The sequence below is a fragment of the Eubalaena glacialis genome, chromosome 11, assembly GCF_028564815.1.
Source record: "Eubalaena glacialis isolate mEubGla1 chromosome 11, mEubGla1.1.hap2.+ XY, whole genome shotgun sequence".
Taxonomy (NCBI): Eukaryota; Metazoa; Chordata; class Mammalia; order Artiodactyla; family Balaenidae; genus Eubalaena; species Eubalaena glacialis.
The window spans coordinates 53234615-53259443 of record NC_083726.1 but is presented as its reverse complement, the minus strand read 5'-3'; the positions used below and the strand labels follow the sequence as shown (position 1 = coordinate 53259443).

General features: G+C 38.6%; 1 protein-coding gene across 1 annotated transcript in view; it reads left to right on the top strand.

Annotated features, from left to right (window-relative positions):
* Nucleotides 1-24829, top strand: part of TBC1D30 (TBC1 domain family member 30) — an 80434-nt gene that overhangs the window by 4840 nt on the left and 50765 nt on the right. Inside the window, exon 2 of the mRNA XM_061205123.1 lies at nucleotides 60-224. Within this exon, the coding sequence (XP_061061106.1) occupies nucleotides 60-224 (165 nt within the window). The remainder of the gene's footprint in view (nucleotides 1-59; nucleotides 225-24829) is intronic.

The following is a 24829-nucleotide window of genomic DNA, read 5'->3' as shown; positions in this document are numbered from 1 at the left end:
GGAATTTGTATTCCTCTCAGGGTATTTATTGTTCTATTTTCCTTTTTCTTTACTGATAGACACAAATGAACTGAAGATGATCCTTCGAGAGCTAAAGTACGGGATTGGCATTCAATCGGCGAAATTACTTCGGCAGCTGAAGCAGAAAGATAGGCTTGTGCACAAAGTACAGAGGAACTGCGATGTTGTGACGGCGTGCCTGCAGGCTGTGTCTCAGAAGAGAAGTAAGTGCTGGATTGGGGTAAGCCCTTTTGCCACGTGGGACCGGAATGTTAGTGAAGCCACGTCAGTAGTCATTATGCTTTTGAATATATGTATTGAGAAGTTTTAAATGGAAGTCTATACCTTCAGAACTAAGAACGATGAACAACTCAGACAGCTTCCTATATTTTTCAGTTAAAATGTATATTACATGTCTGATGTTACAATGTAGTTAGTTTTATTCTAGATTTGAGGTAGCACTTCACTTTGACAATGGTTATTTTTGCCTGATGCTACATAATGACTAAAATCTTTATTTTTAAAACAGCAGCAAAGAGACACAACCTAAAAGGCATGTCTCTACTTTCTTATGCTGTGTTGCTCTAATAAGTGAATTAAACAATTGATTTAAAAGAAGGAGACTCTTGGAACAGGATCTTACAACTTGCTCTGAAATCCGAAAAGGACAAAATATTTTAACAAATTAAACCTGTCTCGTGGGTAATCCATTCATAAGTAAGAGATGCATGGTTTATTAACTGAGTTAAAAAGAAAATATTAACTTACTAATCCATGTTAGATACTGGATATAAAAGCTTGTGAATTGATTTTTTAATTCTCCATGCAAGAGTTTTATGTTTTATTCTGCTAATGTTTCCCTATTTTTGTTTTTTATTTTTTATTAACATGCAGCGCGGCAGAACAGTATGTTCAGGTATGGTAAACAGAGGCACGATAATGTGTTTTGACAGAATGCCCGTGGCAGCTTTTTAGGTGCATGTGAAAGTTGCCTTTTCTTTTTCCTTTACCCTGTCACATTTTGTATGTAAAGTGACACTTCCTAGAGTTTTTATTTTTAATTCCAAATGAAGATGTGTCTGTTTTCGTAAAACAATTTTTAGGGCTTGATTAGCTTCAGATAATAAAATTAATGACTTAAATTCCATTCTTATGTTTGTTATTAAAAGAAAATACTGTTTTCTTCCTCTCCTTTTATTATATCACTGTTATCCCCAAATTATTATTATGCTGTTTACTGAGGAAGGTTTCAACCTAATGTGTATTAAACGGAATACTTCTTTATTGTTATAATGATGTAATAGTCCATACAAGAAGCAGGAATATAATTGAGTAGACTGGTTTTGAATAGGGTTTTCCCCAGAGCCAGACACTTGTCTGAAATAGGTAGAGATATATAGATATACATGTACATATATAGATATACATGTATACCATATAGTACATGTATATCTGTATATGTGTATGTATACAAAAAGTTGTCATGTGTTATAAGTATTTGATATTTTTCCATGGATTCTGGTTGATTCACTAGTGTCCAGTAAAAATGGTATTATTTTCCCTTTTTATTTTGAAATGTTTTGATTTTGATTTTTCTCTTTTCAACTGTGTTTTCATCTTCCCATTGTTTGTACCAGAAGTTAAAAGCACAAAGTGGTAAATGCATGGATTTGGATGTGTGGGAAAGTATAAGGGGGGGCATTGGAGCCAGTGTCAGGAGACAGAGAGGAAGGTCAGGCTAGCACAGAATCACAGGCTGGTATTTACCAGAGACTGATAATCATTTAGAATTTCACTTTGCTTGACTGATGAAAGGACCGGCTTTTATGTCTTTTTAGAAAAATGTGTCCACATGCCCCCGATTTAATTTGTGGATTTGTGGGTGCAGCATTCCTATGTATTTTAGATTTTTGTCTCTTTAAATCCAGAGTTTTGCATGTCAGAGAATATGGGGTTAATGGCTCCTTTCCTTGGATTTCAGTTCTCACCTGGGTAATAAGACTCTATTAAATGGAACAGAATGTTTTTTTTTTTTTTGAATTAAGAAATAACAGTGTATTAGAATTATCAGTCTCATCATATGATAAAGTATTATGATGTAGACATTGTTAGAAATTTGACTAAATGGTTATTTATCCATTTGAGAACTCCAGAGGTTAGATTTTTTAAAAAATTAATTTATTTTTGGCTGCATTGGGTCTTCGTTGCTGTGCGCGGGCTTTCTCTAGTTGTGGCGAGTGGGGGCTACTCTTTGATGCGGTGCGCGGGCTTCTCATTGCTGTGGCTTCTCTTGTTGCAGAGCGCGGGCCCTAGGCACGCAGGCTTCAGTAGTTGTGGCACATGGGCTCAGTAGTTGTGGCTCGCGGGCTCTAGCATGCAGGCTCAGTAGTTGTGGCGCACGGGCTTAGTTGCTCCATGGCATGTGAGACCTTCCCAGACCAGGGCTCGAACCCGTGTCCCCTCCACTGGCAGGCAGATTCTTAACCACTGCGCCACCAGAGAAGCCCCAGAGGTTAGATGTTTAGTGACTAAATGCCTGATTCCAGTAGTTACCCATTTGTCCTCTTTCCTCAAAGTCAACTAATAACAAATATGTTTAATTAGATTAGTCACTGAACTTTCAGTTTAGTGGTGACTGTCAGTGATGCATTGAATTACAGCATACGTGTTGAATTGTTTGCATTTAATGTGCAAAAGTCAGATAACCCCTATTTTCCCCTCCATATGAATTCAGTGCTTATGATTCTTTCTATAAGTGACTTTTCCCCTTTTATAACATGCTATAGAATGAAACAATTTTTTTTTACATGTACATGAAATATTTTTATTGTTGTTAGTTTTACAAAAACAGGGTCATATTATAGAATTAAACAATTTTAATCTTTTATTAAAATGGATTATTTCCTGTTGATACACCAAAGGGGATATATTAATTTTGAAGTAAGAATCACAAGTGGATGATGATTCAGAAAGTGTAGATTATGAACCAAAATGACTAGATCATTTTTATTTCTAACACAGGTGATGTAACTGCTTAGACTTTTTGATTTTCTACACCAAGCCTTATGGTAGAATCCCTTTATTTTCAAACTGGGGTGAGAATAAGAGCAGGATCAATATTTGCCTTATAGAACAGCAGATTTTTCCCCTAAATTTTACCGTTTATCTAAGGGTAACCATAGTATAACCACTTTAGTATTAATCTTAAAATTAATAATAAGAATGGTATCAGCAGCTACTATTCACTAGGTATGTGCTTTATGCGAAAGTGTTGGTTTTAGCTCTCATAGCAATTCCAAAAGTATATTGTCTTTAGGCACATTTTATTGGGAAATTGAGATTCAGAAAGTTTAGGTAATTTGCCTAGTGGTTGAGAAGGAATTTGAAGATAGTTATCTCAAAACTTCACTCTTTGTACCGTAAACATAAGAGGGGTCTGCTTTTTCTTAGCAATTAGATTGATACTTCTGTAATACTGGTTTACTGTTGGAGCAATAAGAAATTTGTAACATACGAAGGATATAATACAGAGTTTCAGGTTTATTAGAATATACTGCTTTAGCATAGTTTGCATGTGAAGTAAATACTTTATCTTTTCTTGGCCAGCTGGATTATGGAACAAATGTAGTGTGGTGTGCAGGAGAATCTACCCAAAGGCATTAAGATGATGGGAAAAATAAGGTGAATATTTGGCCGGGAGTTTGATTCTGATGTTAAGATTTTTAAGTAGTTTGCTTATCCAGTGGTTTAACTATCTTTCCTGAAAACAGAAGGGAGGCCATCTTAATGATCAGCATTGCCTAGTTCTCCAGTTTTCTGCATTGGTATATAAATGTTTGTTATGCTGGTTGAGTTTGTGAAAGGTGTTATAGATCAAGTGATAAAATCTAGCAGTGATTGGAAAACTGTGAAAAGAGAAAAGCATGAAAAAAAGGTGAATGTAAATGGAAGTATTATCTTTATTTTAGCCTGGTCTATAAGTACAGGAATTTTAGGCAGCTTATAGACTCATTTTATTAATGTGTCCACCCTGGCATCCTGATAATGTGATTAAATCTTGCTATCATAAATGCCTGGTAGAGACTGATACTTTGTCAAATAGTGAGTGGTCTTTGTTCTTCTTTTTCTATGGGTCTCTTCTCTACAGTAGTACCTTGTCCTCTGCAGCAGAAGAAGGAATTTGTGTGACCCTGAGTTTGGTATCACTGACATTCAACATTTTCCACTGAGAAACAATTCTCATTGTTTTTTAAAAAATTATAAAAGTAATGCACTCAACTAGCCATCTACTCCTAGGTATTTACCCAAGAGAATTGGAGATGTATATCCCCACAAAAATTGGTACATGAATGTTCATAGCAGTTTTTTTTATAATAGCCAAAAAGTGGTAACAACCCAAATGTCTGTCAATGGATGAATGGATAAACAAATGTGATACATCCATATGATGGAATATTATTCAGCCATAAACAGGAATGAAGTTACTAATTCATGTTACAACATGGATGACCCTTGAAAACATGATGCTAAGTGAAAGAAGCAGGCACAAAAGTCCACATACTTTATGATTCTATTTGAAATGTTCAGAATAGACAAATCCATAGAAATAGAAAGTAAATTAGTCATTGCCAGGGCTTGCGGGTAGGAAGAATAGGAAATGACTGCTAGTGGCATGGGTTTCTTGCTGGGGTGATGAAAATGTGCTGTTAGATAGTGGTGATGGTTGCACAATTCTGTGAATATACTAAAAATCACTAAATTGTACAGTTTAAAAAGGTGAGTTTTATGGTATGTGAATTATATCTCAACAAAAAGTGTTAAAATATAATAATAAGGAAACTTTGGAAAATACAGAAGTGTAAAAAGAAGAGGAAAAACCATTTTCTAAAGACAGTCTCTTAATGTTTTTGAATTTTTATTCAAGTGGTTTTTTAATATGAAGTTTTTCCAAAGTCGGTGTACTGTATAATATTTCTGTATCCTGCCTTTTTCATGTAACATATTATAAGCTGGTGCCATTGGCATAAATTATTCATAAACATAATTTTGAATGATTAATGCACTATTTTTCAGTCTACCATTTTGTTTTGTCACCACATTGTAATAGTGGCGAATCTCCTTTCAGTTGTGAGTACAGAAACACAACTCAAACTGATTTAAGCAATAAAGGAAATTGATGGCCTTACATAATTAAAAGTCCAAGGATGTGCCTTCAGGTGTAGCTAAGTCAGGTAAATACAGGTGCTCAGAGAGTATCTTTAAGAATATGACTTCATCTCTTAGCTGTGCTTTCCTCTGTATTGGACAACACCAAAATGGCCAACAACAGCAGCTCCAAATCAGCAAACTTATCAAAAAGAACATCTTTTTCTGTAGCTCCAGAAAGTCCCATAATTCACTTTCCTTGACCTAGTTGGGTCACATGCTTACTAAGACTCAACCCTTTTTTTAATGTATGTAAGAAGGTGTTAAGGTGATAAGTGCCATAGGGGAAAAAAAAAACCAACAGGAAAAGGCAGATTTGGAGCAGCCAACACTTGGTGTTGGTGTTGTCAGTCCTTTAAATTTTAACTCTTCTACTGAGTGTTTTAGTGGCTGCGTGATTTTCATTTTCATTTTGCTGATTACTAACGTGGTTCAGCACCTCTTCATATGTTTACTGGCTAATTGTCTCCTAAGAAAAGGATTGTCTCCTTTTTCTTATAGATTTGTAGGAATTCTTTATGTATTCTGAATATGAGTCTTTGTCAGATACATGTGATGCAAATACCTTCTCCCACTTTTTGGCTTGCATTTTCACTCTCTTAAGAGTGTCATCTAGAGGGCATCTATGAACATTCCATTGGGAGTCATTCTTTCCTATCAGGCATCTCACCTGCTGCTTTGTGTATTTGGTCAGATTTCTGGCATGTTTTGTTTCCTGTTGTTTAGTAAAGGTGCTGTTCCTGGGATGTACTAAACCAGGTGATTTTTTTTTTTTTTTTGATTTTTTCCTTTTGATTTAACATACTGAGAAAGAAATGGGACTGTTAAGATCCATTTTAGGAGTGGTGTGTGTATTAAATAGCTATTCTTTCTGGAACACAAGGACAGGATTTTAATAAAAGGAAATGGAACAGTTTAAAAAAAAAAAAAGAGTGTCGTTTGATGAACGAGAGTTCTTAGTTTTTATGTAGTCCAATTTACTAGTCTTTTGGCTTCTTGCAGGGCCAGCTTCACAGGCATGTGATCTGTGTAGTCACGTGGGGCCCATGCTCCTTAGGGCCCTACACTTGGTTTAATGCTCTGCTGTTGCTTTTCTTAGTGATTTTTGAACAAGGGGTCCCACAGGTTAGGTAACCAGTCCTGCCTTTATAGCTGGTGCTTTCTATTCTCCCATTATATTTTCAGGAAGCTTTATTATTTTGTTTTCAGATCAAGAGCCACCTAGAATTGATTCATTTTGTTCACATGAAATGAGAAAGGAGTCAAATTTCATTTTTGTCCAGAAAAATAAAATTCATTTTTGTCCATTTGGACATCTAATTGACTCAGCACAGTTTATCAGAGACCATCCTTTTACCACTGCTCTGTGGTGCGATTTTTATATAAATTTCTATACGTGTGTGGGTCTATTTGGGGGCTCTTATCCTATTTTGTTGTTTCATTTGTCTATCCTTGAGCCAATGCAACACTGTCTTAATTACTGTGCTTTATAATAACTCTTACTCTCTGATAGTGTAGGTTCTTACACCTTGTTCTTCTTCAGGATTGTTTTGCTTATTATTGGCTTTTAGGGGAGAATTGACATCTTTACAATGTTGGGTCCTCCAATCCATAACTATGGTATTTAAAATTATTATTCAAATTTATTTGAATAATATTTTACAGTTTTCTATGTGGAGGTCTTACATATCTTTTACTATATTTATTCTTAGGTAATTGAGTTTTCTTGATGGTATTTGAAATTGGTATCTTTTAAGAGATTCATTTTCTATTTGTTTCTAGTACATAGAAGTATGATTGTTATCTGCATATTGGTACTATATCCAGTAATCTTTTTCTTTTGTTGATTCTAATACTTTATTTGTAAAATCATTTGTTTTTTCTAAGTACATAATCTTTATCATCTGTGAATCCTGTCAGTTTTATGGATTTCTTTACCATCCTTTCATTTATTTTTCTCATCTTGTGTACTGGCTAGGACCTCCAGTTTAATCTTGAATAGAAGTAGTGAAAATAAGATGAGAATTTTTGTCTCATGTACAACCTCAGAAGGAAAGTTTTCTTTTTATCATTTCACCATTAAGTACAATGTTTGCTGAAAGTTTTCTGTAGAAATCCTTTATCAAATTAAGAAAATTCTCTCATCCAATTTGCTAAGATGCTGAATTTTATCACATACTTTATTGCTGTATTGAGATAATATGTTGAATTTTATATTTTTGTTGAATGGTAAAACAACTTTGTATTCTTGAAAAAAATCCTACCTAGGTCATGAGATATATATATACACACATATAATATACACATGCGTATATACACACATATATATATATACACACAATATGTATATGTACATACATACATTGCTAGATTTGTTTTGCTAATATTTTGTTTATGATTTTTTATGGCTATGTTCATGAGTGAGATTAGCTTACAATTTTCCTTTCTTGTAATGCTCTTGTCAAGTTTTGGGAGTCTCATAAAAGAAGTTACAGAGTGCCCTCTTTTTCCATTCTTTGGAAGAGATTGTGTAAGACTGGAATTATTTCTTTCATAAACGTTTGGTAGAATTCACTGGTAAAATATTTGGGCCTGAAGTTTCCTTCATAGGAAGGTTTTAAATTATGACAACTTAAAAAATTATAGGATTATTTGTATTTTCTATTTCTTTTTATATCAGCTTTGGTAAATTACATACAATTTGCCCATTTCACGTAAATTTTCACATTTATAGGCATAAAAATTTTAAGAATTGTTTTTGGTTCCTTTAGTGTTCCACAATATTAAAACAATATCACTGATTTAAGTAGAAATTCACTTACTATTTAAGATATCTATTATAGAATGCATCACCATAAAGAAGAGTATTCTAATACATGTATATATATTAAAAAATAAGCAAAATCTATGTATGTGGATATCTACCTATGAAGATTGAGTAATAAATATTACTGGCACATTAGAAGCCCTTGTGTGTTCCTCCCTGGCTGAAATCTCCTTTCTCCCCTGTGTTTGTGTTAATTATTCCCTTGCTTCTCTTTATAGTTTTTCTGCCTCTTGTACATATTCCTAAACAACATAGTTTTGAAAAGCTGAGTAGCAAGCCCATGCCTAGTTGTGTAGGGAAAGGGTAACGTTGCTGCCTCTGTTAGAGAAAAGCTCTCAAAAGGTAAACCAAACCGTTTCTGGGTCAAAGTCTGATGTTGGGTTCCTCAGAGAATTCACAGGAGCCCCTTCTGGGGGAGTCAGAGGGCAAGTCCTGTGGCATGTGCCAGGGCTGTGTTTTGGGCTAGTTGATGAATGATCAGCTAAGCTGGAGGAGTGGACTGCTGCTTATTTTTGATTTGAAGCTTGCCAACATGGCCTTGCTCTTGCTCTCAGAAGCAGGTCCAAGCAGAACACTTTTGTGGGCATGGAGGGGAGTGGAGAACAGGCACTTCATCAGCACACTGTGAGATAAACAAGCACAGGTGAGAATCTGGACCAGCTCACCTGGGCATTCTCTCTTTGAGTTAGAAAGAGGGTCCAATAGCAGGAAGCATCTTGTGTTGACTGCAGTCAACACAACCGTTGCCTGTTGTGCCCTGTCTGATGCACACCCATGATCTTGGGAGCTCTCTTCACTCTCAGCCTGGAGGCTCTCTTTTTCTCCTGTGTTGGATCTGTTACTTCCTGTGTCCTGTGTTTTCTTCTTTCTTTCTTTCTTTTTTAGTATCATTGCCCATATCCCCTTGAGGAAGGGTGCCTGTGAGGTAAATTTTTGGAAATTGTGCAGGAATGAAAATATCTTTATTACATCCTTGCTTTAATTGACATTTCTATACCTGTTTTATTGCCTTGCTTTCATTGTTGGTCTATAGAAGTCTAGAGCCTTTCTGATTCCTTATCCTTTGTACTGGACTGTTTGTTTTTCCTCTTTGAAAGCTTGTGGGATCTTTCTTTGTACTTGGTCTTCTGGAATTCACGATCATGTTGCTTGGTGTGGGTCTATTTTCACCCACTGTGCTGGGTCTAGACGGGCTCTTTTGATCAGGCAACTATGTCTTTCAGTTCTGAAAAATTTATGTGAATTAATTCTTTGATGCTTTTCCTCTCTCCTTTTATTTTCTCCTTTTTCCTCTTTCTGGAATTCTGTTGTTTGGCTGTCGGAACGTCTGGACTAGTTCTGTAATATTCTTGTCTTATTCTCTATATCTGTTGTTTATTTATTTTTTTTTGCTTTACTTACTCAGAGATTATCGCAACTTTATTTCCCACTCCTGTTATTGAGACCTCTTTTTTAAGTTAGTTGAATGTTTCATGTATGTATATGGTATTCTGTTCGTATTTCATAGATGCAATCTATTTTCTTATTGCTCTAAGGATATTAATGATAGAGACTAAAACAGACAAACAGAAAATAACAATTTGGAGGAAATAGATTATCCAGGGAGGAAAGAAACCTTCAAAATGCTGTTATAATTCAGGTCTTTCCCCGGATATCCGGTGATCCTTGACTGTCTGCTCATAAGTGTGAGAATCTAAAAGAATGGGTTGAACTCTGAGCTCGCCCAGTAGAGCTTGTGGACCTTGAGCTTTACTGGAGTGTCATCTGGATGGGCCCTTTCTTATAGGGCCCCCCAGGTCAGTGTCTCCAGGTTTTTCTTGTGGAGCCGGTCAGAGTCCTCAGGGAAGAGTCCTCTGACTTCCTGCCCGGGTGGTGAAGGTCTGTGGGGCTAAGAGCTGGGTCTCTGCATTCAGCATTCAGTGTGCATATGGTCACTGGATTCCCTCTGTTTTAGGTAAGGTTCCCACCCTCAGCTGGTTGTCCAGCAACTCTCTGTTTTAACCCTTTTCAGAAATGAAACCTTCAGTCTTTTGCAGGGATGGAAGAGGAGTAATTGTCCAGCATCATGAAGTAGAGGAGAGGATATAGGGATCCAACTGCTTCTCAGCAGCTTTCTCCCAATTCTTCTTATGAAGCCTGGCTGCCTGTCTCTGAGTCTTTTGTGGAATATGTGGTGTAATAGAGGTTGAATTTCCACTTTCCTGTGCGATTTGGGGATTTGGCTTTCTAGGATCTGCTAAGTCAATTTCTACTTGTCCATATGTTTTTTCATCTTCAAAATTCTGTTGCTGTTGTCTCTGATGCTTTTTGTTTTTTTACTTCTTGGTCCTTGTGGGTTATGATAAACAAAAATCTCTTAACTGTATTTTTAGTGTGATTTTGGTGGGGACCAAAATTAGATGGAATTTTTTTTGAATCTTCCTTCTTAACCCAGATGTATGTATTCCTTTTTCATAAGCTCATTTGTTTTGCTAGATGGAAGGAAATTAGTATTTTTTCAGCTTTATTGAGTATAATTGACATATAAACAAGTTAGCATTTAGATTAAGGTGGATGTGCCTTAACTTTGGAACTTGGTTGCAGAGTTGTGACTTTTGGTATAAATTTGTTAATATTGATAACAGATTTAGGTTTGTTTTGATATATAATTAGCAGCGTGGTCTGCCCTAAAGTAAGACTATGACTAGGTGAAAGAAATTGGATTATTATTACTTACAACATATTTTAGCAAGTTTCCTCTCATTTTCTTTTTTTTTTTTTGTTTCACTTTTTTTTTTTTATTTTTGGCTGTGTTGGGTCTTTGTTTCTGTGCGAGGGCTTTCTCTAGTTGTGGCAAGCGGGGGCCACTCTTCATCGCGGTGCGCGGGCCTCTCACTATCGCGGCCTCTCTTGTTGCGGAACACAGGCTCCAGACGCGCAGGCTCAGTAGTTGTGGCTCTCGGGCCCAGTTGCTCCGTGGCATGTGGGATCTTCGCAGACCAGGGCTCGAACCCGTGTCCCCTGCATTGGCAGGCGGATTCTCAACCACTTTTGCTGGGCAAAGTGAGGCGGAAGAGTTAAGAGTGTTGCCGAATATAATCTGCAAAACAAAAAAACAAAACAAAAAAACGAATCACTATGATGTACACCTAAATCTAACCCAGTATTGTAAATCAACTATACTTCAGTTAAAAACAAAACATTGCGGAAACTCACTCTACTGGTTGGTGACTCAGTCAGGGCTCCCCTGGTTGGTGGTGCCCTTGCTATCAGTTGTGACAAAAGAAAACTGTATATACAGCCAGCAGGGGGAGTTCTCTTTCTCTTTTAAGCCTTCCTAAGAACCGTGTTAAATTTACGTTCTCTGTATTGTCACAACTTGAATCCTGGTTCTGCCACTTCCTCAAGGTACAGTCTCATGTAAGTTCTTTGACATCCCTGTGCTTCATTTTTCTCAGTTAAAAAAGGGACACCATGATAATACCCACTTCGTAGGGTTGTTATGAGAACTGAGTGAAATTATATAAAATGCTTATAGAACAGTGTCTGGCCATATTACTTACTATTATTGCCATTATTTCTGCTGTGGGGAGGTTTAGAGGCTGCCCTTTCTGCCAGCATTTGGATACTTGCCTTTTGAAGGCAGTTGAGAAGGTTGGAGTTGGGGTTCCTCACATTTACAAAAATTGATGGGATGGGATTATTTGAGGAGGAGATATTAGATGATCATAATTAGGGATTTTAGACTTTTTTAAAAAGATTTTTTGGTTATTTAAATGTTCTTTTTTAAAATTTTTTAATTAATTAATTAATTAATTTATGGCTGTGTTGGATCTTCGTTTCCGTGCGAGGGCTTTCTCTAGTTGTGGCAAGCGGGGGCCACTCTTCATCGCGGTGCGCGGGCCTCTCACTATCGCGGCCTCTCTTGTTGCGGAGCACAGGCTCCAGATGCGCAGGCTCAGTAGTTGTGGCTCACGGGCCCAGTTGCTCCGTGGCATGTGGGATCTTCGCAGACCAGGGCTCGAACCCGTGTCCCCTGCATTGGCAGGCGGATTCTCAACCACTGCGCCACCAGGGAAGCCCCAGGGATTTTAGACTTCTTTAGCTCTTTGGGAAAGGATGGCTTACTGTTGTCCAATAACATGCAAGGAGATTGCTCCTCTTTTATGTGTTTCAGTTGAGAAGATGATAAGTAAACACATTATATCTGAAAGTAGGCAACTGCCTGTGTGTACAAGGACAGTAGGGTCCAAGGTGAGAATCACCCAAATCCTCCTTGAAGCATTTCAAAGAAGAACTAGAATGAGAAGAATGACAGAAATGTGCTATGTGGCCAAGGGTAGGTGGGCTGGGGAAATATTCCAGGCAGAGATAATGGTGCAGAGGCTGCGAGGACATCAGGTACTTAGGATACTTTTAGTAATCTAGTATTTCTGGGTATAAAATTAGAGCTAGAGGGAACCTCAGAATTAATCTAGTGTAACTGCCTCTTGAACATAGAACACTAGTGTCTGTGAACTGCCTTCTCAACTAGATTGAAAGCTGTTTGAGGATATGGCTATTTGACAATAACTACTTGATAAGTGAACATTTAGTACACAATACTAACCTATAATGAGAGTGCAATCTTATCTCTACGTGAGGATGAAGTGAGTAGGGAAAATTAGATGATATCACTCTCATTAGAAAGAAAGTTTGAAAATGTATATACCAGGCAGCAGGAGAATAGCAAAGACAGATAATTCAGCTGTGTTGTCTTTATAGAATATGTCCTTAACAGCATTGTAAAATTTTACCTACTCAGTTCTAAATGTGGATCTGACCTCCCTCCCTCCCCAGACTGCAGGACCTTTTTTTCCCTACCTCCTTCTTGGCATTTCTGTCATGATTTTACTTTCGATGTCATTGAACAATAATGTAATATTTTTTTCTGGGGAGGGCATGAACAAGTAGATGTTTATAATGGACTCTGTATAGAAATATATTTTAATATCTTATGTTGGAAGAGAATTGTTTCTAATGAATGCACATCGTTGCCCATGCCTAGTCTTTTAGATAGAGCTCTTTTTCGGTCTCATCCAGTATTGCCCTCTCAACACCATTTGCAAAAAGGAATGTTCCAGGACATGGTCACTAAGGCAACATCAAAGTTTGCTCTTTGGCCTGCAATCTCTTCCATAAGGTTTCTGCTGTGTATGAAAGTTGCTGTAGCTGGGTGTCTTGGTTTTTTTGTGTGTCTAGTTCCTCCAGCTCAAGGTGGAGATCTTCTCCTCACATCTTACTGCCACTACCCAGGATTGCCAGCAGAGGGCAGGCTTGCTCCTTTCCCTGATCTGGGACCTGCACTCTCTTCTTCCTGCCCAGTCTGTCACCTCTGATATCCAGCAGTTTTCTGATTTGTCAGATCACACAGTTTCTAGAATCAGTTATAATATAATTAAAAACTAGTGGAAAAGGGACACAAAAGTCATTCTTGTTTTCTCCATACATCTTGATTCTTTGGGGCAGATGTCTTTTAGCCCACGTTGGTGGCCCTCTCTGAGCTTTTTCTGCCCATATTCTCCCAGGATGACCCACGGAAGGTATAAGGGACTCAACCCTCAACGCTTGTAATGTGAGGAGGTTGTGGTCTTCATGTTGGAGGATGATTCTTAATAGGTCGTTAAGGAGGCTTCTCAAGTTTGATTCCCACATCGAGGTCCACAATGTTGCAGTGTTCCTACAAAAAGACACAGATTTACATGGAGCTAAAGTCCATACACATCCATATTAATAGATTTTTTGTTGTTATTCATGAAAGATGTGATAATAATAATTCTCCTTTTTAGAAGAGGAACTAAATTTGCAAACAGTATTGGGCTGTGAGTTCAGGAGTCCTGGATTCTGTTTTTGATGTTTCTGGATTTTCTGCAAATCATCCTGCTTGCCTTTGTTCACCTGTTTGTAAAAACAGTATTCTTCTTGGGGACTTACTGGTGACTCTTCTTCAGGGTGTCTCATTGAAGAAAATACATTTTCTCTTTCAAGTTTTAGCCGTTGTATTTGAGAGTGAGGAGGATTCACCCCACATTAGAAAAACATAACAAATTTCCCAGGGAAATGACCATCTCTCTCTGCCCTCCCAGCCTGACCATTAAAAAAAAAATTTAGTTGCAATCAATTTATCCCTTTATATGAGTGAAAGTGAAAGTTGAACAATGAGTAGAAGGTGTCCTCATTATAGTCGTTGCTAATAATTAACCCACCTGTGGGAAGACCAGTGGCATGTGAAATTCGCTCCACTTGTGTCGACCAGTAGCCTTCAGCATCCAGTGGTATCCACGTCCTTGCCACGGATGGCTGGGACCAGGCTCTCTTAAACTTTCCCATTAAGTTAATTCTCCTTGCACTTGAATTTCTGTCTGTATTTTACTTGAAACCATATCCAGAGTGGGTGTCAGTGCTGTGACTCTAGGGAATGTGAGCCTCAGAATGAGTAAATGACCTGAGTTTTCCCAGTAAATCAACCTAATTCTTCTCTCAATTCATAGAATCATGAAATTTGAGCTCCTTGGGGATCATCTAGTCCAACACGCTCATTTTACAGATGAGGAAATTGGAGGCTCAGAATTGCTAATAAGATGGTTGTAACCACCTCACATCAATTAGGATGGCTGCTATTAAAAAAAAAAAAACCCAGAAAATAAGTGTTGGCAAGAATGTGTGAAAAATTGAAACCCTTGTACACTGTTGGAGGGAAAGTAAAATGGTGCTGCTGCTATGGAAAATGGTATGACCGTTCCCCCCCAAATTAAAAATAGAATTAGCATGAGATCCAGCAGTTCTTCTGGGTATACAGTCGTCTCTAGGTGTCTGCAGCATATGGTTCCAGGACCAGCTGTGGATACCAAAATCCATGGATGCTCAAGTTTCTCTGTATCTACAGTTCCACATCTGTGGAATCAATCAACTGCAGATCGTGTAGAACTGTAGTATTTATTGAAAAAATCTGCGTATAAGTGGACTAGCACAGTTCAAACCCATGTTGTTCAAGGGTCAACTGTATACCCAAAAGAATTGAAAATAGGGTCTGGAAAAGGTATCTGTACATCCACGATTATACCAACATTATTCGCAATAGCCAAAAGGTGGAAGCACCCCAAGTGTCCATTGATGGATGAATGGATAAACAAAATGTGGTTTATACATATGGTGGAATCTTTTTTAAAAAATTTATTTATTTTTTGCTGGAGTATAGTTGCTTTACACTGCTGTGTCAGTTTCTCCTGTACAGCAAAGTGAATCAGCCATACATATACATATATCCCCTCTTTTTTTGGATTTCCTTCCCATTTAGGTCACCATAGAGCACCGAGTAGAGTTCCCTGTGCTGTACAGTAGGTTCTCATTAGTTATCTATTTTATACATAGTAGTGTATATATGTCAATCCCAATCTCCCAATTCATCCATACGTTTGAGAGTGGTATCCATACATTTGTTCTCTACGTCTGTGTCTCTATTTCTGCTTTGCAAATAAGTACATCTATACCATTTTTCTAGATTCAACATATATGAGTTAATATACATTTTTTTCTCTTTCTGACTTACTTCACTCTGTATGACAGTCTCTAGGTCCATCCATGTCTCTGCAAATGATACAATTTCATTCCTTTTTATGGCTGAGTAATATTCCATTGTATATATGTACCACATCTTCTTTATCCATTCCATTCCATGTTCATGGACATTTAGGTTGCTTCCATGTCCTGGCTATTGTAAATAGTGCTGCAGTGAACATTGGTGTGCATGTATTTTTTGAATTATGGTTTCCTCTGGGTATATGCCCAGGAGTGGGATTGCTGGGTCATATGGTAGTTCTATTTTTAGATTTTTAAGGAACCTCCATACTGTTCGCCATAGTGGCTGTATCAATTTACATTCCCACCAATAGTGGGAAATTTGTAAATTTTTTGATGATGGCCATTCTGACTGGTGTGAATTGATACCTCACTGTAGGTTTCTTTTTTTTTAAATTTTATTTATTTATTTATTTATTTATTTATGGCTGTGTTGGATCTTCGTTTCTGTGCGAGGGCTTTCTCTAGTTGCGGCAAGCGGGGGCCACTCTTCATCGCGGTGCGTGGGCCTCTCACTATCGTGGCCTCTCTTGTTGCGGAGCACAGGCTCCAGACGCGCAGGCTCAGTAATTGTGACTCACGGGCCCATTTGCTCCGCAGCATGTGGGATCTTCCCAGACCAGGGCTCGAACCCGTGTCCCCTGCATTGGCAGGCAGATTCTCAACCACTGCGCCACCAGGGAAGCCCTAGGTTTCTTTTTTTAATTGTTCACGTTTATTTTATTTGGCCTCACCCATTTCTCAAGATTTAGGACTAGTGTTTTGTTTTTTTTAAATTAATTTTTATTGGAGTATGGTTGCCTCATTGTAGTTTTGATTTGCATTTCTCTAATAGTTAGTGATGTTGAGCATCTTTTCATGTGTTTGTTGGCCACCTGTATGTCTTCTTTGGAGAAATGTCTATTTAGGTCTTCTGCCCATTTTTGGATTGGGTTGTTTGTTTTTTTGATATTGAGCTGCATGAGCTGCTTATATATTTTGGAGATTAATCCTTTGTCAGTTGCTTCGTTTGCAAATATTTTCTCCCATTCTCAGGGTTGTCTTTTCATCTTGTTTATGGGTTCCTTTGCTGTGCAAAAGCTTTTAAGTTTAATTAGGTCCCATTTGTTTATTTTTGTTTTTATTTTCATTATTCTAGGGGGTGGGTCAAAAAAGATCTTTCTGTGATTTATGTCAAAGGGTGTTCTGCCTATGTTTTCCTCTAAGAGTATTATAGAGTCTGGCCGTACATTTAGGTCTTTAATCCATTTTGAGTTTATTTTTGTGTATGGTGTTAAGGAGTATTCTAATTTCAATCTGTTACATGTAACCATCCAGTTTTCCCAGCACCACTTATTGAAGACTGTCTTTTCTCCATTGTATATTCTTGACATATGGTAGAATCTTATTCCCCCCTTAAAAGGAAGGAAATTCTGACATATGCTACAACATGGATGAACCTTGAGGACATTATGCTAAGTGAAATAATCCAGTCACAAAAAGACAGATAGGTACCCCTTATATGAGGCACCTAGAATCGTGAAATTCATAGAGACAGAAAGTAGAATGGTGGTTGCCAGGGGCTTGGAGGAGGGAGGATGGGGAATTGTTTAATGGATTACAGAGTTTCAGTTTGGGAAGATGAAGAGTTCTGGAGATTGGTTGCACAACAGTTCAACACTACTGAACTACACACTAAAAATGGTTAAGATGGTAAATTTTATGATACATGTATTTTACCACCCGCCCCTCACCAAAAGAGCTTATGTCCACATGGATAGTTGGTGTTTCATTTACTCTCAACTATTCTGTGCTTGTCCTAATATGCCATTAATGATATTCTTTCCACAAAATTAATCATGCATCAGAAGCTAAAGCATCCTTCCCCCAACCGGTTTGTCACTGCCCAGAAAAATAATTTTCACTGTTGATGTGTGGATGCTGTTTGACTCTCATCCTCCTCTCTTCAAATCACACCTTCCCACTCTGTGCTCCAGGCGGGATGCATTACAGGTGGTACGTAAAGTTCACCGCATTCTCTCTTGCCACATGCTCTTTGCTTTGGTACTCTTTTCTCCGCTACCTCTATATGGTAACTTCTACTTTTAGGATTCAGCTGAGGCATCATTCCTTCTGGAAAGTACTTTTGACCCCAGAGTCTGAATCTGGTGCTTCCTCTGGTCAAGCTCGTCCTGGCCACGTGGAATTGTACTGCTCTGTTTCCCGGTCTGCATCTCACGCTGGACTGTGCCTTACTTACTCGATGTTCCCAGTGTCTAGCACGCCGCTCGCACAGGGTAGGGGCTCAAAAACCTTTGCCAGAAGATGAACTATGTCTTGAAAGATACTGCTGTAAGAGAGACATATTCAAAACTGCCCAACACCAATCGCTGATCTGCAACTCTCCGGCTTTTTTTTAAAGTTCATTTTGAATCATTGTGGTAAAATACATGCAACATAAACTTTGCCATCTTAACCATGTTTAAGAGCATAGTTCATTGGTATTAAGTAGAGTCTTATTGCTGTGCAACCGTCACCACCATCCATCTCCAGAACTCTTCATCTTGCAAAACTGAAACTCTGCACCCATTAAACAATGACTCCCCATTCCTCTCTCTCCTCAGTCCCTGGCAACCACCATTGGGTATGTGTCCTTTTGTGACGTGCTTATTTAATTCAGCATAATGTCCTCAAGGTTCACCTATGTAGTAGTAGCATGTGTCAGAATTGCCTTCATTTTTAAGGCTGAATAATATGCCACCATATGTATGTACCACGCTTATGCATTCATCCATTGATGGACACTTGGGTTGCTTCCACCCCTTGGCTATTGTGAATAATGCTGCTGTGAACATGGGGTAGCTCTGACTTCTTAAGCATGACAGGTCTGTCCTTGTGCCGTCCATACAGCACCACATAAAAAACACACCTTTTAGACCCGGAATTCTTACAGCCTCCATCCTGAACCATTTTTCTCCATCCATCTGCTTTCTGTCCTCTTCCAGTCTCCCCAGCGTTGATTTTGTGACTTGTTTTCTTCACTTAGAACTGCATCTGTGGTTTCTGTCTGCCTGTGTGACTCATACGCACCCCCTTTTCTGTGGTTTCGGATCAGTCATGTTACAGGTCCAGTCGGAAGACTTGCTTCTCTACCTCGTGGAGTTTGGGATCTCTTGACAGAATGTCTCCCCCTCCTCCTCCCCCTCTACTTTCTCCACCCCACCAGGCTTTTCTCTTCCACTTTGCCAGCTATTCCCAATGGAGAAGGGAGGCTCCACTGGCAGCAGCCCTCCCATGCTCTGTTCGGCGTGAAGCCCCCCTTCCTTACCCTTGGCCCCTACTGCTCCCCCTTCCCCCATTTCCCATGATTGCAAGGCCTTGGAGAAATGAAAAGTGACCTCTTGAACTAGAGACGATTGCAAAATATAGCCACCACTCCCAACAGCCCTTGTTAGTGGATTGGGTGGGAGAGTGGCTAGTTTCACATCTGTCCTGACTGGGGCCATCCTACTTCTCCCCTGTCATGTGCTGTCTGTCCCTGCAGAACTGTCTTTTTTTTTTTTTTTTTAAATTTTTGTTGGAGTATAGTTGATTTGCAATGTTGTGTTAGTTTCAGGTGTACAGCAAAGTGAATTAGTTATACATATACATATAGCCACTCTTTTTTAGATTCTTTTCACATAAGGGCCATTACAGAGTGTTGAGTAGAGTTCCTTGTGCTATACAGCAGGTTCTTATTAGTTATCTATTTTATATATAGTGATGTGGATGGACCTAGAGATTGTCATACTGAGTGAAGTAAGTCAGACACAGAAAGACAAATATCATATGATATCACTTATATGTGGAATCTAAAAATGGGTACAAATGAACTTATTTACAAAACAGAAGTAGAGTCACGGATGTAGAAAACAAACTTACGGTTACCAGGGGATAAGGGGGGGAGGGATAAATTGGGGGATTGGGACTGACATATATATAAGCACTGTCTTTTCACTCTAAACCTGGACACTTAGGTTGCTTCCATTGGAGGGCATGTATTTTTTGCGAATTAGTGTTTTTGTTTTTTTCAGATACATACCCAGGAGTGGAATTGCTGAGTCATATGGTAGTTCTATTTTTAGTTTTTTGAGAATCCTCCGCAGTGGCTGCACCAGCTTACATTACCACCAACAGTGTACAAGGGTTCCCTTTTCTCCAAATCCTTGTCAACATTTGTTATTTGTGTTCTTTTTTGATGATAGCCATTCTGACCAGTTGTATACCAAATTTTGTAATGCAGCTGTTGGACATACAGCAAGGAAGCATCTGAAGCGTTGACTCACTGCATCAAATCTTTAACATCAGTGAGTGGTTGATGAGATTTTTCTACTGTCTGTGATATTGTGCAAGAGTTTTCAAACACATTTTTAAAAGTCTGGGCAACTTAGTTTGAATCATCTCGAATGTTATCCTAACTCTGAGACACAGTGATTGTGACAGCTGGCCCCTGCACAAGGGGGAACGCAACAATGGCACAAAAATTATTCGAGACTGATTATACCCCAAGTCCTCTTATTTAACATTTTCTCTCTATGGAGAGGGTCTTTGGTTTGTTGCTTTCTCAACTAATGAACCAGCTTCCTGTCTCCTGTTTCATATTAGACAAATTATTCTCAGAGACAAATCATATCTGCAGTTTCTTGGGGGAACTTCAAGGTGGCCCAGATTTTTCCTGGATGAGTTATAGGGTGGGTTGATGCAGAAAGAATTGCCCCATGAGGTCTCCACTAAGCCCCATCTCGCTGTGGGTTCTAATGAACTCCTGCATGCCCTGCCACGTATCCTATAGGACACAGCTGGTCTTCTGTAATCCTTACCTAAGAGCTTCACTCATTTGCTCTGGCATCATGGAATCTTTCTGTTTACCTGGCAGTGCTGGGCTGACCTTGTTGATGCTGCTTCTCTATTATCTCTACCAGTATCTTGTTTGTTTTAGTAGGTAAATAATAAATGGGGAGTTTGAGGAAATTATGGATGTTTCATTCACTTGGTAACATAAATGAGGCTGTGAACAAGTCTCCTTTCAGAACTTCCAAAGTGTTTTTGATCCTGCTCAGATCAAAAATATCTGCTTTATTTTATTGGCTTGGTGTGGCTTTCCAGTGAGATAGACCTGGTTTCAAATCCCAACTCCACCACTTATTAGTTATATGGCCTTGGGAAACTTATTTAACCTCTCTGTTTTTTCCTTCTTTTTTTTCCTTCCTTCCTTCAGGAATAAAAAAAAAAAAATCAGAAAAGTACAAGGAAAAGTACAATAAATTCCCATATTCCCACCACTCAGAATTAACTATTTATATTTGAATATATCTTCTTTTAGTCATTCCCGCCCCCCCTCCATGCTTAGTAAAAAATTACCCTGATAATATATATATACACTCTCCTTTTACTCCCCATTTCTTGGGGAATAATGTTTACCTTGTTGGGTTAAAATGAGATAAGATAATTAAACACCTAGCCCAGTGCCTGATCCATAGCAGACAGCTGGTACACGGTAGTTGTTACTTATTTCTCTCCTCCCATGCTTACTTTTCTCTTGGTACATCTCCATTAGAAAATTTAGTACTGGAAAATCGACAAACTTAGAAAAATTATTTTTTTGACAAACTCTCCTTCTAGGATGTATTTGTAACCCCCCAACCCCAACTCGAGCAATTGATGTTGATACATGTAGAAATGGATAGAATACACCATACAACTTATTTATATGGCAAATAATAAAAATACATTGAAAGACCAGAACTTCCTGATGAATGATGGACTACATTTGGGAAACCCTTTAAAACAAAATGATTGAACCAAATTTTAGAAAACTGCATGCATTATTTAAAAAAACTGTAATATTGGAGGAATAGAAAGATTGAGAAGAAAATTGCTTACTTAAACTCTGCTGTGAAAGATTGATTTCTTCCCTGTAGTGATCTTGCAAAGCAAGAGGCTGTTGGGTAATTAATGCTGGGGTTTTATTAATTTATGAAGAGCAGGGAAGGATTAGCTTGTCTGCACTGAAGTGAATTCTCCCCAAGTAACATGTTTAAAAAAAAATCAAGATGATGAGAAATGTGAACAGTTTGTCAATTTAAATGGATGTTCCCTCTTATGAGCTTCCTAGACTGGTTTCGCACTAAAATCTCTGCCCAAATGGAAGGTAACATAATTAAAGAGCAAAGATGCTTGAGTGACCAGCTGGCATCATTTGTAATCTACAACAATGTTGATGTATAAGCTTAAAATATTTTTCCTTTAAAAAAAATATTCCGGGCTTCCCTAGTGGCGCAGTGGTTGAGAATCTGCCTGCCAATGCAGGGGACATGGGTTCGAGCCCTGGTCTGGGAAGATCCCACGTGCCAGGGAGCGGCTAGGCCCGTGAGCCACAACTACTGAGCCTGCGCGTCTGGAGCTTGTGCTCCGCAACAAGAGAGGCCGCGACAGTGAGAGGCCCGCGCACCGCGATGAAGAGTGGCCCCCGCTCGCCGCAACTAGAGAAAGCCCTCGCACAGAAACGAAGACCCAACACAGTCAAAATAAATAAATAAACAAATAGCGTTCCCTTTATATATAAAAAAAAAATCTACATGATCAGAAATGCAAATTAAAACAACACAAATATTTAAAAAAAAATTCTGAGTGCCTTTAATACTATATATTAATGGCACAATAAGTCATTTACTATAAGACAGACAGCATAAGTGCTTTCTCTGTATCATTCGATCCTTAGAATAACCCTTATGAAGTAGATAGTTTTCCCATTTTATGGATGAGGAAACTGAGATAATTAACTTACCCAAGTTTAGATAGTTACTGAGTGGTGGAGCCAGGTTTCAAATCCAGGTAGCTGGTTCTAGAGTCTGATTTTAGCTGCTATACTATACTGACTGCCATTACATCTAGAATTTCAGGAGCGTCTTTCACCCGATGAGTAGAGCACCTATGTGATATTTGAGCATCTTATATTTTGGAGACTTGTCAGGGAGACTAAGAATAGTGATTGTGGATTTTTTTTTGGGTACATTGCATAAATGTCAGTCAAAATAACTTTTCATAAACACATCTGCTTATTTCTCTTGTAGTTGAATAAAAAGCCCTTTTGTAAGGAGTGGGAAGGTCTAGCTCTCTTCTTGACATGATGAGTTTATGACGTTATTGTCCGTGTTCATGTACTGAGTGTCGAAAGTGTATGAGCCCCGTGCTGGATGCAGGCAGGGGAGGGGAGAGATCCAACGATGAAGAAGTCTTAGTGCTGGTGCTCAAAGCAGTGTATGATCTATTGAGAAGCCTATAAATAATTCAGGGGCATGGATGAATCGGACGTGGGGGTGGGAGAAGTGTCGCGTCTGAAATACAGGTGTTAATGCGGGTACCATTTTAAAATGTCCAGTCAGCAAGATCCCAACCTGATACTCTTTGTGTCATAGATGCAATTTAAAAATTTTACTGAGTCCCTACTGTATTTCAGGCCCTGTGCAAGAAAATTATTGTGTATTTTCCTAAAATACACTGTGGTACTTAGTTTTCAAGTATTAGGAAGGTTTAAAGTTTAGAGAAACCAGGGTTAGCTTTATTTAGACATAATCTGTTCCCTCCTTAGGAGCTGGTGTATCTGATTGATGCTGGTGTTAGGCCAGAGTGACATACTGCCAAGTGACACTCTGTGGTAAGCTGGGACTAAAGATGGTGGTAATTCAAGGTGCCAGTGCTGCTATATTAAGTACATGAGTATATTAGGCCACACTCGTGTTGTTTCTCGAAGAGAAGGATTACATCGGAAGTATATTTATTAAAAGCATCTGCTTTCTTAGGAGTTTTTCTCTAGTACCAAAACTTTAAGTTGACTTGCAAAAACTAGAACACATATATGACCATTTTAAAGACTACACTGGTGAATTCCTGTATCTATGGAGGTAAAGATAAAAGTGGATGTAAGTCACCAGATATAGTACCCTTTGAAATGCTGAGGCCTATATTGACTGACATACCATAAAATTCCTCTTACCTCCAAGTATCTGTCACCCGTATAATTCAGGAGACATGCGTTTTCCTTTTAATGTAGTTCCTAAGATGATTTGCAGTTCCTTTCTAACACCTGTCCTGGACTCTCAGACAATAAGAATAATAATATAAAGATAATGTTAGATTTTTAGTAAATACATAAAAATTCAGTTCAGACTTCTCTTTTTAAGTAGAGAGTATAATGGTACATTAAAAAAAAATCCTTATTAAGGATCGAAGCCAACTGGATCTCTTCTGCTTAAACTTCAGTTTACCTGAAACTATAACAATCCAAACTGTATTCTCCCAGCATTATAGTTGGTCAGGATTTGTATTGGATTGAGGAAATCTACAGAGTAAGAGACCTGAATATCAGTTCAGTTGCTTTCAGAGAATCATAGTGTTGGAAGCTGTTTTACTGATACTGATGCTTGAACCTTACCTCATTTTAAATGCCCTTTCACAGCACTCCTGACTGCTGGGCTTGCAGTCTTTGCCTGAGAACTCCAAAGAAAGGACATTTATGATCTCCTGAGGCCGTTTTACTACAGTTATAGTGTCCTTAAATTTTGATGTCTGCCTCTCTATAACCCCATTTAGCAGTTCTGGTTTTGCACTTTGGAGTGAACATGAAGCTAACCTCAGTTTTCCTCCCATTGAGTGAGGGCACCAGGGTAAGAATGCAAAAGAGGAGCATCTGGTGAGGACCTCAGTGGGGGTGTTCTGGCCAGGCAGACTTTCTCTGTGGGTCAGGTCCTGATCCTGTGCTGGGCAGACTTCGGGATAGACTGCGAGCAGGGCCATTTTAACCTTTATCTTGTACGATTATCAACAAATACTAAGGAGGACACCCCAGTGCAAATGTATTGAGTGCCTGCTTTGTACCACTACTGTGTTAGAATCTTGACTTTCATTATGCCACCTAATTCTCACAAGTACTCAGGTAAGTATTGTTAATTCTCAAGATGAGGAAACTGAAGCGCAGAAATTTTAAGTAACTTGCCCAAGGGCATAGAGCTAGTAAGTATGGACGTTGGCATTCTAATCTCGGTCTCCCTGCCACGTGGGCAGGCCCTTTCTGATACACCACATTGCCTCCTGAGGCCTTATCAGGTGCAGCTTTTACGAGCTCCCTCATCAGTTCACATGTTCTACAGTCTTCTCTTCTGAATGAACCCATCTGGGAGATCT